The sequence below is a fragment of the Equus asinus genome, chromosome 8, assembly GCF_041296235.1.
Source record: "Equus asinus isolate D_3611 breed Donkey chromosome 8, EquAss-T2T_v2, whole genome shotgun sequence".
NCBI classification, from domain to species: Eukaryota; Metazoa; Chordata; class Mammalia; order Perissodactyla; family Equidae; genus Equus; species Equus asinus.
The window spans coordinates 75,265,220-75,285,614 of record NC_091797.1 but is presented as its reverse complement, the minus strand read 5'-3'; the positions used below and the strand labels follow the sequence as shown (position 1 = coordinate 75,285,614).

Genomic DNA, 20,395 nt, shown 5'->3' with positions numbered 1-20,395 from the left:
CTGTGGCTCCGCAGGCTCTTGCCCTGTCCGCATGGCCTCCTGCCTCACCTCCTTCACTCCTTTCGGCTCCGATGCCCCCGTCTCAGGAAGGCCTTGCCTGATCACCCTAGGGAAAATCGCAGCTCCCTGCCCCTCCCTCCCTCTTGCCCCTTTCAGCTTTATTTTCTTTATAGCATTTGTCTCTTTTTGACATATCACATACTTTCTTTGTGTCTCTCGCAGCCAACTTGAATATAAGCTCCCCGCCCCTCCTCCCCGCTCCAGGTCAGAGATTTTTATCTGTTTTGTTTGCTGCTCTATTCCTGGTACCTGGAACAGCGCCTGGCAAATAGGCCAAAAACCTCTTCAGTTTCATGTGTAGAATCTTTGTAAATGAGTTGGTTCTCATTGTTCGCAGCAGTTATATCCTATAAAGTCTGTGCGTGCTGAACCACTGCTCCTGGGGGACGCACAGGGTTAGGTCCCCGCCAGCCTCTGCTCACAACGTTTTCGTCAACTTATTAACACATAATCTTGTTTTCCATGTGTTTCTGTTTAAAGACACCTTACTTAATGTATCTTGTTGACTCCTTAACATGGAGCTCACCACCAACAGCACTGTCACTCATGCTGGAACAAAACTTAGGCAACACACGTACTTTCTCCGTAAGGCCCGTCGCAGCCTTCCTGTGCCCAGGGACACTAGGCGTGCTTCAGCACTACCCCTGAGGCCATTTGAAACAGCGAAATCACCAACACAAAGCACAAAAATGTGAAAAAGGTGGTACTGTCAGACCGCAGTTTTACAGTATGAGAGCTGAAACAAGAAGGCAGAATTCTCCTTGTTTGACCTCAGCTGGAATGTGCACACTGGGTAACTCACAATTTCTGTTGCTCCACATGTCTGCAAATGACTGAAAAAACAGTGAGTATTGATTCTGGAGTTAGGAATGATTTTAGGGTGAATTTGCCATTATGGAATCCTCAGATAATAAGGATTGACGCTACTTGTTTACTTTTTTCTTTTTTTCAAATATTTTCTTGAGGTCACATTGGTTTATAACATTGTGTAATTTCAGGTGTACGTTATTATATATCAGTTTCTGTATAGACTGCATTGTGCTCACCACCAATAGTTTAATTTTTATCCGTCACCATACATAGGTGCCGCTTTACCCCTCTCGCCCACCCCACCGCCTTCCCCTCTGACAGTAGTTGTTGAATGAATGAGTGAACTAACTCTTCAGCACAGTGTGAGTTGCCCGTTTTCAAAGTTCTAGACACGGAAGTAACAATTATCCTTATTTATTCTTTGTAGGGAGAAGTCATAAAATGGTATGTGTTTCTGATATCCTTCTGGGGAGAGCAGATTGGCTACAAGGTTAAGAAGATATGTGATTGGTAAGAAAAAGAAACGTTTCATTTCATTTATTTCTTTATATTCAGTAACTTCTACTTTTCCTTAAATGTCTCTCTATGTTTGAAGAGAAATACAGTGAGTGCAAAGGCTGCTGGGTTTTGTTACGTGATATCTTTGCTGTAGTACCATGTTTTTAAACATTTAATTTGTCGTCTCTCTTGCCAGTGCAGTACTTAAAATAATTTAGAAGTAGAAACCATGTTAATATCATTCCCAGATTTGATTTTTTTTCTTAGGAATCAAGGCTTAGGAGCAATTGGTGAGAGAATCAAATTTTAATATTTTGTGCCTTCCTCGTAGTTTTAGCTCCACATAGGCTTCTCTGTCATCATTGAGTGTGTGCTTCATTCTTTGCTGAACACTTGGCCGTCTTCTCCTGTGCACCATGGGGAAGGGTGCCACGCCCTCACTGGGCACACTTAGGAAGTCCCCAGGTCCGGGTTTCCCCTCTCATAGGGCCGTTAGGACTAAAGGAGTTGATGCAGGGAAAAGTACACTGTACTGGAAGACAGAGTAAGCCGGAAGTAGGTGGTGACTCATGTCACAGCAGGAATCTACCTGTGACTTATTCTTGTCAACAAATGGAAGAATGCGCCAAGCCAAATAAAAAACTCAAAAGAACACTCCTTTGTTTTCTTCCACTCGGGGAAATTTTAGATGGCCTTGTTTCTTGTGGAGGGTGAGGGTGAGGCTTGGGTATTTCCTTTGGCTCAGTGTCTGATATTCAGTCATTTGTGGTAGGGAAAGTAATTTTAGGTGTTAGGTGGACTAACCTGTTGTTATTTTAATAGATGTATATTTATTTTTACATAGATTAGAAAAAACTGTAACCGCACACAAACCCAGGATTTCACAGATATCGTTGCTTAGGGTAAGGCTAGAATAAGCATTTAATTTTAATAGTCAGAACTTGAAAAATATTAAGTCTGGCATTAAAATATTAAGGCCATGTGGGAGTAACTGCAGTTTGGGGGCACAGCTCTCCGTTCCTTGGGTGCTGTGGTGTCACAAGCCCCCTCGGAAGACGCCCTGTGGTGTGTCAGAGGCTGTTGCTAGGAAACCAGAGCTTTTTGTCCCCTTTATTTTCTCTCTTTTTATAGGTGATTGTTGTGAGTTCTTTGTCTTTGTTTTTGTGTTTCAAAGTTGTTTAATGCTTCCCCACTCAAGAATGGCGGTGAATTTTAGAAAGTTGGAATTGAGAACAAGCTTCCAGGAATCATCGAGGGCAGAAATGGAATTTGGATCCAAGAGAGAGTTTGCGAAACTTGTTGAATTCAGTAGACGTTTGTTGAGTGTCTGTGTGCAGGGTCTTACCGTGGGCGGGGGCCGGTGTCTGCCCCTTTTCCCAGGGGGCTGCTTGTATTCCATTTTGGAAGGAGCTAGGCCCAAGTAGTGGGTTGATAGAATTCTAGTGTTCGATGTAGGCTCTTCGAGTTCTGGCAGGTGTGACACTGTGTTGATTGTGTCTTCCAGTTACCACTGCCACATTTACCCCTACCCAAATACTGCCGAGGAGCGAAGGGAGATTCAGGAGGGACTCAATACCCGGATTCAAGATCTTTATACTGTGAGTAAACCGGAAACTGTTGCCTTCTTATCTGAGGCTTATGAAACATTTACAAATCCATTTATTTTCTTTTTTAATAGGGAATATTTTGGTTGTGGACAAATCAAGATGTTTGAGGGAAACTGGAATGTCACTTACCTCCGTCCTCTTCCTGGAAGTTTTATTTTAGCAGCCTGGTAGAAACCTGGATAGTAGTGATGGGACTTTAGAAAAGCTTCTCTGGTTCTCTTTAACGTGTTGGAGTGTAACTCTTCATCAGAGAAGACAAACAAGCCGCATTTCAAGTGGTGGCTTTTCTTTTACCTGCACTGTTTTAATGCGTGTTTCTCCTCCTGTCAGTGAGTCTTGGCTGTGAGAGGTGCACGCTGACTTGCTGAAGCCCAAGGGGGTTTCCTGGCAGGATGGGATGGGATGCGAGGTGGTGGCTGGTTGACAGGGAGCTGAGCCAAGGTTGGGAATGGGCAAGAACCGGGGCTCTCTGGACCCAGCCGGGCTCATGCTGCCACAGCGATGACGACTTCTAACCATTTTCTCTGCCCTTGGGGTTAAGTCTGGAGAGGCAGCTCCCAAGAGAGCATCTGATTAACTGAGCTGAGGTTTTCTGCCTGCCTCCTGGTGGTACTGCGGGCCTGGAGGAGGAGGAATGAACCGCTCCCTTAACTGTCTTGGGAAAGGCCAGTCCCTGGAATTAATCTCCATCAATGGGGAGAAATTCCCCTAAAGGAAGTCAGCTGCCCGGTGGACAAAAACTGGGAAATGCCCCGTGTGCTGAAAGCCTGTGTTTGTCCTCACCCAGGTGCTTCACAAAACCGAGGATTATTTAAGGCAGGTGCTGTGTAAAGCTGCCGAGTCGGTCTACAGCCGTGTGATCCAGGTGAAGAAAATGAAGGCCATTTACCACATGCTGAACATGTGCAGCTTTGACGTGACAAACAAGTGCCTCATTGCTGAGGTCTGGTGTCCCGAGGCCGACCTGCACGCCCTGCGCTGCGCGCTCGAGGAGGGCTCGGTAAGGCAGCTGCCCCTCCCCCGCCAGCACCAAAACCACTGGCGCTTCTCTTGGGGAATCAGAGAAATAAAGGAAATGAAGATTCCATAGAGTAATGAGAGGGCACCATATTGACCTTTCTTTTGAACTGAAATTATGAAGAGTCAGTCTTTGGAGAATGTATGTGTGCTCATGCATTTTTTTGTTTTATTGAGGTCATAATAGTTTACAATGTTGTGAACTTTCAGTTGTACATTTTTATTTGTCAGTCACCATGTAAATGTGCCCCTTTACCCCTTATGCCCACCCCCCCACCCCCTTCCCCTCAGGTAACCACTAATCTCTTCTTTTGTCCATGTGTTTGTTTATCTTCCACATATGAGTGAAATCATGCAGTTTTTGTCTTTCTCTGTCTCTGGCTTATTTTACTTAACATTACACCCTCAAGGTCCATTCCTGTTGTTGCGAATGGGACAATTTTGTCTTTTTTTTGGCTGAGTAGTATTCCATTTATATACCCACATCTGCTTTATCCAATCATCTGTCGATGGGCACTTGGGTTGCTTCCATGTCTTGGCCATTGTGAATAATGCTGCAGTGAACACAGCGGGCAAATGTCTCTTTGGATCGTTGATTCCAGGTTCTCTGGGTAGATACCCAGGAGTGGACAGCTGGGTTGTGTGGTGTTTCTATTTTTGATGTTTTGCTCGTGCATTTTTATTTTGCTCTTTGAGTGAGTAGTACAGTCACATGGTTTAAAGACCTGGTGAAGTGCTCCTCCGCACCGTGGCCTCATCTGTCCAGTTGCCTGCTCAGAGCTGGTGTTGTTTTAGTTCTGTTAGGGCTGCGTTTCTTAATCAGAGATAAGCAGACAGGAATAGATATTTTTCTTTCCTTCCTCACAAAAGGTTGCGTGTTCCTCATACTGTTCTTTTCACTTAATAAAACTTCCCTATTTTTTATAGCTATTTAGTGTCCCCTTGTATGGAGCCCCATGGCTTACTTACCTAGTTCCCTGGTCATTTAGGTGGTTTCCAGTTTGATGAATGCCATTGCAGTGACTAGCACGTAGCCTGTGACGGCTCGTACACGCACTCGTCTATCTCTAGGATCAGCGCCCAGATAGGGAGTTGCTGGCTCAGTTTCGACAGATGTCGCTGGCTGTTGCATTTCTCTTATTTTGAGGGACATTGAATATGTTTAAGAGCCTTTTGAATTTTCGTTTCTTTGGTGAACTCTGTTCACATGCTTTGTCCATTTCCTACTGGGTTGTTGGTCTTTTTCTTACTATTTCTTTTGGCTCTTTGTGATATGAGAAAAAATATTTTCTGCAATTTGTCCCTTATTTTGGTGTTTCTGTTTATTTGCTTTGGTCATGCAGAAGTGTCTTGTTAAATATAGTTGAAGTCATCAATCTCTGCCCTGCTGGCTTCTGAACTTTGAATACAGTGGCCCCGCTTATCCATAGTTTTGCTTTACCCCCGGGTAACTGAAGCTGCCGACGGGGGACTGTTGTACTCGGCCTTTCCCACTCCAGGACTGTGGGGCTCGTCTCCATGTTCCTGTGAGGCTTTTGCTACATCAAAACTGCGTTCTTCAGTGGAAATAAGAGGTTTGCATATTTCAAGTGACAGTTAAGGAAACAAGTTTTCATGTGAGTTTTTTTGTTAGTCTCCTTGTCTCATTACCTAATTCTGTGATGGCACAAATGTAAGATACCCAGTGCTGAAAAAGAGGGTAATACGTAAATACAATTCGTTGTTTTGGAATATGAGACATGTGTTTTAAAGATCTAGATGATTCTTACTTATTGAGGTAACATCAATTTTGAGGGACATGACGACTACTCTTGTTATATGTGGTGTGTGTGTGTGTGTGTGTTTTTCACTTCCAAGCTTTCTGTGTTCAATTTAGATATGGTCCAAATTACTGTTTCTTCCCTGTCCACAGGTACGCACCTGGTGTCTTTTGAGAGCTACTTAATAAGGTGTCAGCGGGCACTTGTCCCCTCATGCTGTGCCGCGAGTCTCTGCTCCATCTCTCAGCTTCTGACTCAGTTGATCTCCTTGTGAAGGGGATGCACTTTCTGCTGCTCATTTCACTGTGTCCTGTCGCTAACATTCTTCCCTCCTTTCTTCCCTTATCTTCTTTCTCGTCTCTCCTGTGGCTTTTCATTTCTCCCTGGACTTTTGGTCTTTTTGTAAAAGATTTGATTTTTGTACACGTAACCAGCCAATCAGAACGTGTTCTAGTGTTGGCGAGAACCAGCTGATCACCCCGCATCGCCTGTTCCTGCCGCTCGGCTGATGTCTGGACGATGTCTTTTTGCTCCAGTGAGATCCAGTCGGCTGGGAGCGCACGGTGGTGCTGGACGCAGAGCTCAGGGCAGGCAGCCCATGCTGGGGGCACATGGGGGCTGCAGAGACCTCCACACTGGTGTTGACGGCTCTCACCATCTTGGCTGCGGGAAGCTGGCTCTCTAGCGTCCTCGGCAGGGGCTCGAGGGAGCAATAGTCCCTGGGTCCTCATGTGCTGGCAACAGTATATGTCTCTTGCCTTTGTAATTGGAAGCTAGTTTTTTGGAAATAAAATCCTTGGCTCATTTAAAATAATTGTTGTTTTTGTTTTCTATGGGTGTCTTAAACATGTTACTCCATTTTGTTCTGGCATAGTGTCTAACAAAAAGCCTGGTATTAATCTCATTTTCTTTTCCTTATAAGTAATGGACTTGTTTTTTTGCTGTAGGTGCTCAAAGAATTTTTTCTTTTTCTTTAAAGACCAATAATTTTACTAGACTATGTGTTGATATGGCCATTCTGTGTTGGTATTCTCAGATATACAATATGTTCCTTCAATATATAGTTTTTTTTTTAAAAGAGTTCTCCTGAATTATAGTTTTTAGTATTTGTTCTACTCTCTTGCTCTGATTTTTTTCCTTCAGGACCTCCTATTATCCTTAAGTTGAACCTTCTTTGCTAATCTTCAATATTTGTCACTTTTCCTTGAATCCTTTTTGTCTTTCTTCATGTCTTCTTTTCTTTTTTATTTGCTGAGGAAGATTTGCCCTGAGCTAACATCAACTGTCAATCTTCCTATTTTTGTATGTGAGCTGTGACCACAGCATGGCTACTGACAAGGAACCATACCTTGGCCACCAAAGTGGAGCGTGCCAAACTTAGCCACTAGGTGACTGTGGCTGGCCCTCTTCCCTTCTTTTTGATTTGTAAAAATTACCTTTCTTTTCACCTTCTCCTTCTCTTAACAGCATCATTGTTAGGAGTTTTCTTCACTTCTGAGTTTCTTCTAGTTTTGTCTCATTTCTGAAATAAATTTTTTCTTCTATTTCTCCTTGTTTCTTGAGTTCTCTTATCATATTTCTAGCTCTTTCTAATTTTGATTTGGTCTGCTTTTTCATATCATGTATTTTTAAAAGATTCTTTTAGCTGATTTTGAAATAGTAGGTTAAATTTTCTTCCATTTTGTGGGTGTGTCTTTGTGGCATGCTTTCATTATCCACAGGAGTATGGATAATAATGCTTAGTCCTCTTTCTTACTAGAACTTTATATAAGATTTGGCCTCCATCCTTCTTTCAATCATTTTTAAATGAAATTAGTTTCCTGAAACATGTTTAAGATACTTGAGGCAATTGTATATTACATATAATGGAATACATCATATATTTATGTGAAATTAGTTTTGCAGGACATGTAAACTTTTAAGAGGAAGCAGGTTCAGGGTTGCTTTCTTAACTTCACAGTTTTTTCTTTTAATATTTTGGAGCACTGATCAAAAATGCATTGGCTCCTGGGCCTGAGACCTCCTCTCTCCCTCTCTGTGGACCTTCTCTTTCCTTATCTCTTTGTTGCTGTCCTGCTCAGTTCTGATTTCGTTCCCAGCTGTCTCTCCTGAGTGTGGGACCCTGACAGGAGAGGGCGTGCTGGCAGGTCCGACCCGTGAGTTCGGGGGCTGGACTGCCGCGGCCTCTTCGCACCGCGCCTCCCATGGACCTCTTGCACTTACCCGTCTTGCACTGGACAAAACTCCTGCTGGATTCAGCCACTTTTCTCGGGTTGGCCTGCCATGCTTTCCGGGCAATGCGTCTGGCTGTTTTGGGATGTCTTTCCTCAGGTCTCTCAAATGCCACGCCGCCTCCTTCGCCTCCTCGTGTCTGAGGCTGCTCTGGTGCAGGTCCTGCAGCCTCGAGTGGTTCGTCTCCACTCTTGTGTGCTCTGTGGTCTGTGGGGACAGAGTTGGTTGTAACCGTTGTCCGTGGGACTTTGGTTTTGCTGTCTGGTTGCTCTGTCTGGGGGGACTCGGGGAGATGCAAAGCTGTGCCACCATCAGGGATTTTCCCAGACTCCCCTGACCTGTGTGTGTTTGAAGAACTATAATTGGACTGGGAAATATACTGCTCTGGTAACAACCTGTTTTACTTTATTTATTTAAAAAGGTTTTTTCCCCATTATAAATCAATATAATGAATTTCAGAAGAATTGTGAACGTTGAAGTTGTATATATGATTTTGCCATACAAATGTGGACATTTTGGTTTATTCTTATCTGTTTTTCGGTTTCATTAGGTAATACGGTAGCTGTCTCTAAATTCCTCTTGAACGTTTTTAAGAGATAAACTGTTAAATCTCAGTTCTGTGTTGGTGATTCTGGGACTACTTATGTGTGCACACACCTGCCATGCCGGCCCTGCTTCTGTTCCCTGCCCTGAGCCTTGCCCTCACTCCTCCCGCAGGACCACAACCCCCGGGGCCGCCCCCGAAGCCCCCCAGGCCGTCCTCCGCCCCTGTACTGACCCTCTCAGGGGGGTTGGCCTTCCCCACATAGCTGCGCACAGGGCCGGGCCGTAGCAGGCAACAGTGCTTGTTGAAAGAGCTCTGGGATAGTAACTCTTTTCTTTTTCTTTCTTTTTGTGTAAAAGAGAGAGAGCGGTGCTACAATCCCCTCATTTATGAACATAATCCCAACAAAAGAAACACCCCCGACTCTGATCCGCACCAACAAATTCACCGAGGGCTTCCAGAACATCGTGGATGCCTACGGCGTCGGGAGCTACAGGGAGGTGAACCCAGGTAGGACGTCTGAATTCACGAGTCTCGGGGTGTTGTACCTCACTGCTTTAAGAATGTAATAGATGTTTGGAGAAGTGGGCTCCCTGCCCCTGCTTTGTCATCTCGTTTAGTGTCAAGCGTTGATTTTAACCTAGCAGTTCTCGCGCGAGAATTCTGGAGCGGTCCCGGCAGCGTCCTGCCTTTGCGCTGAGCCCGTCTCGCTCCCCTGCAGCTCTCTTCACCATCGTCACCTTCCCCTTCCTGTTCGCCGTGATGTTCGGAGACTTTGGACATGGCTTTGTGATGTTCCTGTTTGCCCTCTTGTTGGTGTTAAATGAAAACCATCCCAGACTCAGTCAGTCACAAGAGGTAAAAACACCGGCTCTCCAGCTCCTTGTTTCTGGGTGGGCACGTTGGTACTGGTTGTCTTCTGTTTGACTAAAGAGAGACGTTTCTGTTTTTTGGTTGTTTTTTTTAAAGATTCAATTTTTCCTTTTTCTCCCCAAAGCCCCCCAGTACACAGTTGTATATTTTAGTTGTGGGTCCTTTTGCTTGTGGCATGTGGGACACCACCTCAGCATGGCCTGATGAGCGGTGCCACGTCCGTGCTCAGGATCCGAACCAGTGAAACCCTGGGTCACCAAAGCGGAGCGCTCCAACCCGGCCACTCGGCCACGGGGCCGGCCCCGGATGTTTCTTAAATGTTCGCTATTGGCAATAACCATAACCCGCCCGACTGAGATGTGCGAGGTGCACGTCTGCCATCTCCGTGTGACAGGACGTCCGTCACGTCGGCTTGTTGTGAGAAGCCCTGAGAGGAGTGGTTAAGAAGGCGCCAGGCGAGTTTGGATCGCGTTAGCACGTTTTCCCAGGGGCCCTGTGTTGCTCACCACGCTTTGCCTTCACAGATCATGCGAATGTTTTTCAACGGCCGGTACATCCTCCTGCTGATGGGGCTCTTCTCGGTGTACACGGGCCTCATCTACAACGACTGCTTCTCCAAGTCAGTGAACCTGTTTGGCTCCGGGTGGAACGTGTCTGCCATGTACGGCGCCGCCCACGCGCCGTCGGAGCGTGAGAAGATGGTGCTTTGGAAGTAAGTGTTCCGTCGGCAGGCAGGCTTCTGGGTAGGAGAAGCGTCTCCCTGAGACCCTTCCTGCTTCTCGCGGGGCCTTCTCACCCTGCTTTCTGTTACAGTGACAGCGTCGTCAGGCACAACAGGGTTTTGCAGCTGGACCCAAGCATTCCTGGAGTGTTCCGCGGCCCCTACCCGCTTGGCATCGACCCTGTGAGTGCGCTTTTTCCTCCCGTTATCTCGGTTGCTCTGCGGTGCCACCTAGCTTAGCCGTCGGCCGTGTCCCAGCCTCTTCAGCAGGGTCACAGGCTCACACCTTGAGGGGAAGTGCCTGGGGGTCCCCGCCTGGGCCTCAGGGCTCGCTGTGCTCCCCGCGTCCGGCTGGTTTATAGGTGAAGCCGAGCTGTCCATCTGGGAGCTGAGGCCGGCACCTGAGTGTGAGAAGCGCACAGCGAGGTGGGGCTGCAGGCTCTCATGCTTCCTGACGTGTCCTATTCTAGGGGAAAGTGGCACTTCAGGAGTCGTTAAATGTATGCTGTTTCGTAAATTTCTCTTTGTATGCGTGAATTCTTTTTTTACCCTTTGCTCTAGAAAGAAATAGTGTGGAATCTTAGAGCTGAAAGGGAGATGGAGGTTATCATGGTGCTTAGGGAGGTAGTTGTTTGACGGGGGAGGCTGTTGGGAGAAGGGATCTGAAGAAGTGGCCCCCCGGGGCCGGGGTTGCCCCACCCTGCCGCCCACGGCTCTGCAGGCTGGCTCCCAGGAGGCCAGGCAGTGTTTCCCTGGACCGTCAGGGGTCTTCCTTAAATGGGGAGCTCAGACACGATCTTCAGATTGCTTTGGAGGGATGTCATGTAGTTGTGTTCAGTATGAAAAACTAAAAAGTGGATGAAGAAAGTCTAGCATTCCGTATGTTAGCTCTCCGAGTTACCTCAGTCTGTTCAACCTCGTCTCTTAGCATTGTTTGTAGAGTTTAATGTTCTTCCATAAGTCTTAGTATAATTGGGAACTTGAAAAAACTTGTATGACACTTTCTTTAAGGTACAGCATTTTGGAGCCAGATTCCTTAATAATGTGTGGCCTTGCTTTAAGGAAAGAAATGTTTCTGAATAAAGGCACCAAGGAAGAAAGTTTGGGGCTTTTTTTGTTTCTGTGAGGAGGAAGAGATTGGGGCGTGGTTTTGTCTTCTTTTTGCTTTAATTTTAAAAATCAGCATTGCATTCAAATGGTTCATACGTGGATCCATGGATATACTTTCTGTATGTGAAAGGTCAAAGTCTTCTGGAAAGTCTCCTCCCGTCCTGTCCTCACTCACTCGGCTCCCAGCCTTCTCCTGTCCGGGAACCCCTGTTCTCACTCGCTTGTGTCTCCTTGCAAAGCTTCTTTATGAATAGCCAAATAAACACAAACACATGTTTTGTATTCTCCCCCTCTTTACTCAGAAGGTAGTTGAATGTCCAGCTTTTTTTAACTTAACTTTCAAAGACAGACTTTGGTGTTGTATGTTTTGTGCGTAGTCCGTGGGCAGTTTCCACAGGCTGTGTTCCCTTCTCTCCTCCTCCCTCCTTCACTCCTCACTCCTCTGCATGGCCGTGCTTAACACGCTTCTCCCAGGTGTGTGTCAGTCAAGTTGACTGGCCTCCCTTTTACCCAATTCCCAGCCCTAAATACCTCATTCTGAAATCTTCTTTTCACTTAGAAAGAATGAGCCTTCTGTCCGCCCTGAAGGGGGGCTGTAGGAACTAGCTTTTCACAGAGTAAGAGAGGGGGCCAGTGAGGGTCGCTGGAGGGGCCTGGAGGCAGGGCGGCCCCGGGGAGGCCAGCCCCACACGTGGGGCCTGTGTCACTGTCAGCACAGCTCAGACACTTGCTGCACTTCTGCTTTCAATTTTTTTTTTTGCAGTTCAACTTTATTATAACCTATACGTACAAGTTAGTGTATAAAGTGTGGTTGTGAAGTTATAAGACATATAACTCGTTTGTCCCCTGCTCAGGGTGAGAGACCCCAGGACCTTGACAGTGTCCTTCTGACCCTCCCCCATGGTCCTGAACTCTGCTCCTTGTCTGCTGTCCACTCCGTGTTGCTTCCCAGGCCTGTGTCCCTAAACACGGTGTCGTTTCATTTGGCAGCCCCTGAACTCCGTAGTAAAGATGGAGTTGTTCCCTAACAGTCTGTGGGCCTGCTTTAAGGAAATCAGTGGTTCTCAGACTGAAGGCGTCCTGAAGAAAGTTGGCATGTGGCTTTCTGTTTAAATTTACAGCTGCCTTTTGATTTAAGGCAGGAACTTTCATCAGTGTCACCCGTTTATCCTAAGGCAGTTGGGGAAGTTAAAGATTTCTTGTTTGTCTTTGTTTTGTCTTTAGATTTGGAACTTGGCCACAAATCGTCTCACTTTTCTAAACTCTTTCAAAATGAAGATGTCTGTGATTTTAGGAATTATTCACATGACTTTTGGAGTCATTCTGGGAATATTTAACCACTTGTAAGTACAGATTTTTATTTTTAAGCAGTGTTTGTAAGCCGAGTGTGGTATTCCTTAAACCTTACTTCTTGAGGGTGGGCTGTATCGGTAAGAGGCAGCCAGTGTGGTGGTGAACTGTGTTACGTGGTTCCCTTCTGATGACGTAGTTTTGGGGCAGTTTCAGTGATTCATTCATTCAGCAAATACTTATTAGGACAGAGTGTGTGCCAGGCGCTGTTCCAGGTTCTAGGGGCGGAGCAGTTGGGAGGACAGAAACGTTTGTCCCTCATCATGGGCTTTACATTCAAGTGGGGGAAACATGCAGCGTGGAAATTCATAGTTATTTCCAAAAGTGATTTTTGTCATATTCTTTTTTCACTTTATAAATTAGGAAACCTTTTGTTTGTTTATTAGAGCGAGTATATTAGGAGGAGGAGACAGTATCGTTTTTCTCTTCCTGGATCTGATAGTGACACACTAGTCATTTCTACTGTCCTCACACCTCTTATCTTCAGGGATGTATCTGAATCACCACTATGAGTTACCGTAAGACAAAGGATGTTATGCTGGGGTAGGCTTTGTCATAAAGAATTTAAGATTAATTTGCTCTTTACTTTTTTGTCTGAGTCCAGTCTTGTTCGTGGGTTGATCGGTTACTCTCTTTTCTTAGGCATTTCAGGAAGAAGTTCAATATTTATTTGGTTTCCATCCCAGAACTTCTCTTCATGCTCTGCATATTTGGACACCTTATATTTATGATCGTCTATAAGTGGCTGCTTTATTCAGCAGAAACCTCCAGAGTTGCTCCTAGCATTCTGATTGAGTTTATTAACATGTTCTTATTCCCGACCAGTGAAACCAATGGTCTTTACCCAGGGCAGGTAAGTAATCCTCTTCTCCACTCTTGCGAGCCGAAACAAGCCTTCCTGCCCGTCCTTTTATTTTGATCAGTAGAATGATTAAAGGTGCCTCCGCGGGCCCCCAGGCGCATAGGGGCTTTCTCTGTCTCTGTACCATCGCAAGAGGGCGCCGTGGACGCCGTCCTGCTCCGAGCGCCGTCCTGGGGGCTCTGGTCAGGCAGCGTAGTCTAGACCCAGGGCCGCTCGGAAGCCGGCACACTGGTGGGAAGAAAATGTGTTCCTGGAGGGTTCCTGGGGGCTGCCCCGTCCCCCATTTCTCCAGTGTCTTTAAAATCATCTCTGACTAAGCCAGGCCATCAGAGAACCGGCACCTGGACCACACACCCTGGCCCTCTCCAAAAATGGCTTTTCTGTAATTGTGTGTTTGTGTTTTGCCCCCTCAGCCACAGTGTGGCCCGGTGCTGAGAGTGGGGGCTCTGAGGCTGACTGCCCTGCTTGCCATCCCGGCTCTGCTACTTCCTCAAAATGGAAATTTGACACATTACTTAATTTCTCTGTGCCTCAGTTTCCTCATCTATAAAATAGCAGAAAAATAGGACCCAATTCATAGCATGGAGTTACTATGTCCCAAGTACTTAGAAGAGTGCCTGTCACCCACCACGTGCTCAGTAAATGCTAGCTAGGACTGTAGCTATGCCGAGGGTCTCTGTGCCGGGTAGAGAGCTGTAGCATCCTGCCTGAGGACGACAGTGAAGACGTGCCTGTCACATTGCACAATGTTGGAAGGTAGGGAGAAACCCAGTCTGTCATTACTGTCAGAACCCGTGTTCTCCACAGCCGTGATTTGTGTCCTTTTAAATCTTGTTGACCTTGAAATGGAGCATTTGGTTTGGTTTTCCCATCCGTTGACTGTGGCAGGTTTCCAGTCAGGTTTGAAGCTCGCTTACGGAACTGTGGGCTTCGTTTGTAGCTGCGTGTGTGCGTCCTGTATGAACTATTTGAGTTTCTACTTCCATTTATAGTTCTCCTGTTCATGATTTTTAAAAATTAAATTTTATCATTATTTTGTTGAACCTTTCCAGAATAACATAGATCAGATAAATACAAAAAGGAGTGCAGTGGGGCTATGGACAGAAAGATCAATGAAGGGAGCTACCTTTACTTAGCACCTGCTGCATGTCTGAAAATGCCCTTTCCTTGACCCCTGAGGTAGGCGGTGTCTAGCCTGGTGGCTCAGGGCAGGCCTGGCTGCTAGCTGCCAGCGGGGCCCGGGTTTTAGCCGCGTTTACCTGACTGCACTGCTCACAACTTCTGGTGTGACTCTGTGTGTGGCCCCTCCTTTTCTCGGCTTTTCAGGGGTGAATCATATTGGTGGTGTGGTGTGAGATGCTAAGACGTAGATAGTACCACCACATCCCGGAGTCGTGCCTTGGCTCTGGGAACCTGTGTTTAACGTGGGGACGGCTGCAGAGAGCAATAAGCAGGGGACACTGCAGTGCCGGCGGGTTTGTTTAAGGGCCGCCTCCAGATCCTTTAAAACCACACAGACTGCAGCGGCTGCAGAAGCATGAATATGCTTTGCTCTTGATTTATTTTTAAGTAACTGCAAATCTCCCTTTTTAAGAAAATGTTTTTAGCTTTGTTCTGAATGCTGCTTCGGTATTTTTCCTGTGTAGAAATAAACCCACTTGCTGCGTGTTACTCCATGCTCCCATTCCTCAAGTCGCCTGTATAATGAACAAACAAAAACGAAAAGCAGCCCAGAATTTAAAAAATGTATAGCTTCTGTTTGTATTTTCTCATTTACAGTGTTTTCAGAAAATTTTTAGCTGGAGTTTGACTCTTGAGAAATTTCCTACAAATTCCGACTGGTCTCAGCAGAATTGTATTTTACCACCGTGTCATTAGTGTCATGATTAGTTCTAGAATTCAGCTGTGAGTTTAGGAAACGATCCACTGGCAAATAGAATCGGACTCGTATTCCCTTTATGTTCCTTGTTGATAAAGAGCCATTCTCCTTGACTTTGACTTGTTTAATGAAGGATACTGATGACACTCTCTGCACGTCTTTGCGTTTTAATGGACTTCCTCCCGCGCCCACAGGAGCACGTCCAGAGACTGTTGCTGGTGGTCACAGCGTTGTCCGTCCCCGTTCTCTTCTTGGGAAAACCTCTTTTTTTGTTGTGGCTGCACAACGGGCGGAGCTGCTTTGGCGTGAGCAGGGTAAGTGTGTGTCTGGCCGCTGCTTGTCGAGGGGGAGCAGAGTCTCTGTTCACTCAGAAAAGGTTTGATAAGGGAAACACCTTGCAGAGGGTGCCAGCCCCTGGATTGAAGAGCCCAAGCTTCCTTTACTTAGAGCTGTGGTGTCGCCAGCTCTGCAGAAGTGGCATGCCTGGAGCCCGCGGTGTCGGGGCGCGGGGAAGCAGGCCCTGCCGTAGCGCACAGCGCCTGGCAGGAGTCAGGACGAGAGCCTTCAGTCTGGCGTGTTGTCATTACAGCGCTTTCCTTCCTTATTCTTGCCTCTTGATTTTTGGTCTTTAAAGTGTCTTTTTTATTTAAATAATATAACTAAATTATAGAAAATGTGGAAAATATAGAAAATAGTGCCCTTAAGTTCTGTCACCCAGTTATAACCAGTATTACCATTTTGTTAAGTTTCTTTCCAAACTGTTTTCTTGTGTGTCTAGTTTCTCATTTTATTTCTTTTTTAAAAATTGTGGTAAAATATACGTAACATAAATTTTCCATTTTAACCATTTTTGTGTCTAGTTCAGCGGCATTAAGAATATTCACATTGTTGTGCAACCATTATCACCATCCATCTCCAGAACTTTTTTATCTTCCTAAACTGACTTTGTCCCCATTAAACACCAACTCCTCCTTCCCCTCACCCGGCCCCTGGTAGCCTCCATTCTCCTTTCTGTCTCTATGAAGCTGACTACTTTAGGGACCACATACAAGTAGAATCATACAGTATTTGTCTTTTGTGTCTGGCTTCTTCCACTCAGCATAATGTCCTCCTCAGGCTTCATCTATGTTGTAGCAGGTGTCAGAATTTCCTTGCTTTTTAAGACTGATTAATGTTCATTCACTGCAAGGACAGACCACATTTCACTTATCAGCTCATCCGTCAGTGGACACTCAGGCCGTTTCCACCTTTGGCTGTTGTGAATAATGCTGCTGTGAACACGGGTGCACAAAGATCTGTTTGAGGCCCAGCTTTCAGTCCTTTTGGGTGTGTACCCAGAAGTGGAACTGCTGGGTCAGATGGTGACTCTGTGTTTAACTGTTCGAGGAACCGCCAGACTGGTTCCCACAGCGGCTGTACCATCGTCCGTTCCCACTCACAGTGCACAGGGTTCCAAGTTCTCTACGCCCTAACCAACACTCGTTATTTTCTGTTTTTTTATAATAGCCATCCCAATGGGGATGAAGTGCTCATTTTCTTTTAAAGAACTTATTTATTCCTGAAGAGCTGAGTCGTTAAGAGAAACGGAGGGGCTCCATCCCTGGTTTTGTGACACCCTTTGGTGTACAGGCGTTGACTCTGTCCTCTTTTGGTCGTTGTTAGAGTGGTTACACACTTGTAAGGAAAGACAGCGAGGAGGAGGTTTCATTGCTGGGCAGCCAAGACATAGAAGAGGGAAATCACCAAATGGAGGACGGATGCAGAGAAGTGACGTGTGAGGAGGTAATCTGTTCAGTTACTGTGATAACATTAGATGGTAACCAAGCTTTCATAGAGATGATCCTCATGATAAGAATGATAATAATAACCTTAAAAGGAAAAACAACTGCTACTCAAACTCTCCAAATGCTGTTTTGGTCATAGAATTGCCATTATAGTATGAGGGTTTGGGTTAACATTTTGTTGTGTCAGTTTTATGATGAGATTTATGGAGTTAACATTACAAGCTGTGATATTAAGTGACTTACGGTGCCACGCATGTTGCTTTCGAAAGATTCTCGTCTCAGCAAGAACTTTTCTGTGGTTGGAGAAGGAGCCCGGTTCACACTGTGTCGGGCGGAACCTCCCGGCTCTGGTCAGAACGGCTGGAGTTGGCCTCAGGATGATCAGTGTCTGGATCTCCGATTCCCAGAGGCCTGGAGGGGTTTTTCTGTGCAAGTCTGCTTCAGAGTCTGAAGCCTGTTGGCCCCACGATGTTGGAGCCATGGCCACAGCTAGCCCTGAGCTTATTTTCTTCAGTATTTCAATCAGAGAGAAAAGCACATGTAGCTGCTTGTTACTGTTAGGAAAAACCCCAGGAATTCCTGCGATTGGCCTGGCTAGGGCCGCTGGCCATCCCTGGACCAGTGACTGCTGTAGTGATCTGCACAAGCTGCCGTACCACAGAAATTTATTTCTCGGAGTTCTGGAGGCTGGAAGTCCAACGTCATGATGTTGGCAGGGTTGGTTTCTCCTGAAGCCTCCTTCCTTGGCTGTGGATGGCTGCCTTCTCACTGTGTCTTCACACGGGCTTTTCCCTGTGTGCGTGCATCTCTGGGTGTCTTCCCCTTCCTATAGGGATACCAGTCCTATGGGATTAGGTCCCCACTCTTATGACCTCAGTTAGCCTTAATTACCTTCTTAAAGGCCCTGTCTCCAAACATAGTCACATTGGGGGTTAGGACTATAGCATACGTGTTTTGGGGGACCACAGTTCAGCCCATAACAACTGTGGTGAGGGGTCAGGGTTAGATGGGGGAAGACTCAGTTCCCCCTAAGGAAGGGAGGGACAGTCCTGGGCAGACAGAGCAGAGCGTGTCCGCTGCTCTTTTCTTGGCAGCTTTACTTGGCTAACCAGTAAGAACTAAACAGAATTTCTCGTAATCAACATTTTGTAATTGTTATGTAATTTAGTGTTTTAATTTGGGATAATGAATAATTCATGGGATCATAAAAAAACAAAAAGCAGAGCTGGATGGGACATTAGGGCGTCTTGCCCGGTGTGTGCAGCCTTTCCCTGTGAGGGAGCCCGTGTCTGATCTCGCTCGTCACACTTGTGTTTAGAGTGCTCTTACCTGTTAAACACATACCTTTCTTAATAGTCTTCTCATCTTGTGGTTGGTGAATGTCTGTTTTTCATTAGATGTTTGTAGTTACTAAGCCCAGCTCAGGAATCTGACTGGGCCATCCGGGGTCATGGCAGTCACAGTTCTAGTCCAGACCCTCAGTTTACATCCGAGACCCTGAGGCTCGAGTGGAAGCAGGTGGTGAGCTCTGTAGGTCATACGGCCGGTTAGAGGCAGAGCCGTGAGTAGAACTCAGATCTTGTGACTCACTGTTCTTCACACTCCAGTGTGTTCTCACCAGTAGTCCAGGAGCAGTTCTGTCCTTGTAATCCTGAAACTGGAACACTCGTTTAATCTGTGAAGTGCGCCTGTAACATACTGAATCTAACACATGTTGTGTAATCTCTCTCAGTTCAATTTTGGAGAAATCCTAATGACCCAAGTGATCCATTCCATCGAGTACTGTCTGGGATGCATCTCCAACACGGCGTCATACCTGAGGCTCTGGGCGCTCAGCTTGGCTCATGCACGTGAGTTTCTGCTTAGACCTGCAGTTCGCGGGCTGCGCTGAGGGCGCGCAGGCGGTGCACCGTGACCCCGCGGGCCTTGTGGGACATCTGACATTTTTGCGGGAAACAGCACCTTTCAGACACTATGTGAACTAGTGCTATTGAGTTGTTTGAACTTAACTACTGAGTGCACAGCTCTCCTGGGTATTTCTTTTGACCTGGGGCTGCTGTGAAAAATTACTCAGACATAAGGGGCTTTGAGAACCAAGAAGGCGTGGGGACCTCTGGCATAGATGCTCTCACTCTGCCGTTACCATTATTGTTTTGTCATTACTGTTACTGCATTCAATCCTGCCTTACCAAGTGTGACTATTTTCTGGGGTCAAGCAAGTCCTAGAACAATGCTAATGAGTCGTTTCGATCAGAGGCGTCCCCCCTTCACCTGTTCTGACGATGCGCAAGTTTCAGCACTGCGGTTTAGTCCCCGACAGCACGGTGCAGATTTGAGTTACCACAGTATGCTCACTGTGAGTGTGTGTGAAGCTCTTTAGTCCACACCTCACTGTGTAAACGGCACATGTGCACGTCCCCGTCAGTGACGGGTCACGTCACTTCTTTCAAAGCCTGGTGGCGATTGGTCTCGTGCATCTGCTGTTCAGTTCTTGCACCGACAGCAAAGCGCGTGGTGCCGTTTGCCTCCTCGTGGGCCAGTGATAAACCCGTGTGGCATTTACAAATGGCCAATCGAATGAGGGAATTGGCCAACAAACATGAGAGTGCAGCAGAGAAACAAAAAGCAGTAACGCTGGAAGTGAAATGGGAATTGAATGTGAATGGAGTTACAGAAGAAATAGCTGACTCGGGGAGTGTTCATTCTGCTGCCCTTTGAGAATAAATTTGCAGCCAGAGGAACTTGGTGAAGCACATCTATCGATATAAATGAGCAAAGTGGTTGTGATGATGAAGAGGCAGGAGTCCCGGAAGAGTGATGCCGCGGCAGCTCTAGGGGGACTTTCAGGACACAAGGTGCAACGGATTCAATGTTGGAGGTGATACAAACTGAGAAAAAAATATGGTAATTTGCTTAGTATGAGAAAAGGTGCTTGCTCTGTGTCAGGGTGCCTGACCTGCCCAGGTTACATGAGGAGAAGGCAAGCACTGTTCAGACTTCCGTTGATAAGTTTTTTCTTAACCAAAAAGCCCCCAACAATTTAATACTCAATGTTTCTGTTCTAAAAATAGATTGACTGTTTTTTTTCATTTCTCTGTGCATTGATAACTGACAGTACAAGAGTTTTTAATGTTTTGACAAAAATTTTTAAAGGTCCCAGAACAATTGTAATTTTTCCCAGGTGATTATTCAGGATGCCTTGGACAGTTCTGATTGCACGGCCATTGTTGTGCTCCTGCACTGCTGCGCAAAGCAAAGATTGCCCGTACTTGTGAGAACCACCAGATG

At 46.2% G+C, this 20,395-nt stretch overlaps 1 protein-coding gene across 1 annotated transcript in view; it reads left to right on the top strand.

Moving 5' to 3' along the window:
• ATP6V0A2 (ATPase H+ transporting V0 subunit a2) overlaps positions 1-20,395 on the top strand; it is a 38,278-nt gene that overhangs the window by 13,850 nt on the left and 4,033 nt on the right. Inside the window, exons 7-18 of the mRNA XM_014858607.3 lie at positions 1,298-1,380; positions 2,873-2,966; positions 3,763-3,975; positions 8,888-9,038; positions 9,250-9,386; positions 9,926-10,113; positions 10,215-10,305; positions 12,457-12,575; positions 13,225-13,435; positions 15,518-15,637; positions 16,986-17,105; positions 18,840-18,957. Of these exons, the coding sequence (XP_014714093.3) occupies positions 1,298-1,380; positions 2,873-2,966; positions 3,763-3,975; positions 8,888-9,038; positions 9,250-9,386; positions 9,926-10,113; positions 10,215-10,305; positions 12,457-12,575; positions 13,225-13,435; positions 15,518-15,637; positions 16,986-17,105; positions 18,840-18,957 (1,645 nt within the window). The remainder of the gene's footprint in view (positions 1-1,297; positions 1,381-2,872; positions 2,967-3,762; positions 3,976-8,887; positions 9,039-9,249; positions 9,387-9,925; positions 10,114-10,214; positions 10,306-12,456; positions 12,576-13,224; positions 13,436-15,517; positions 15,638-16,985; positions 17,106-18,839; positions 18,958-20,395) is intronic.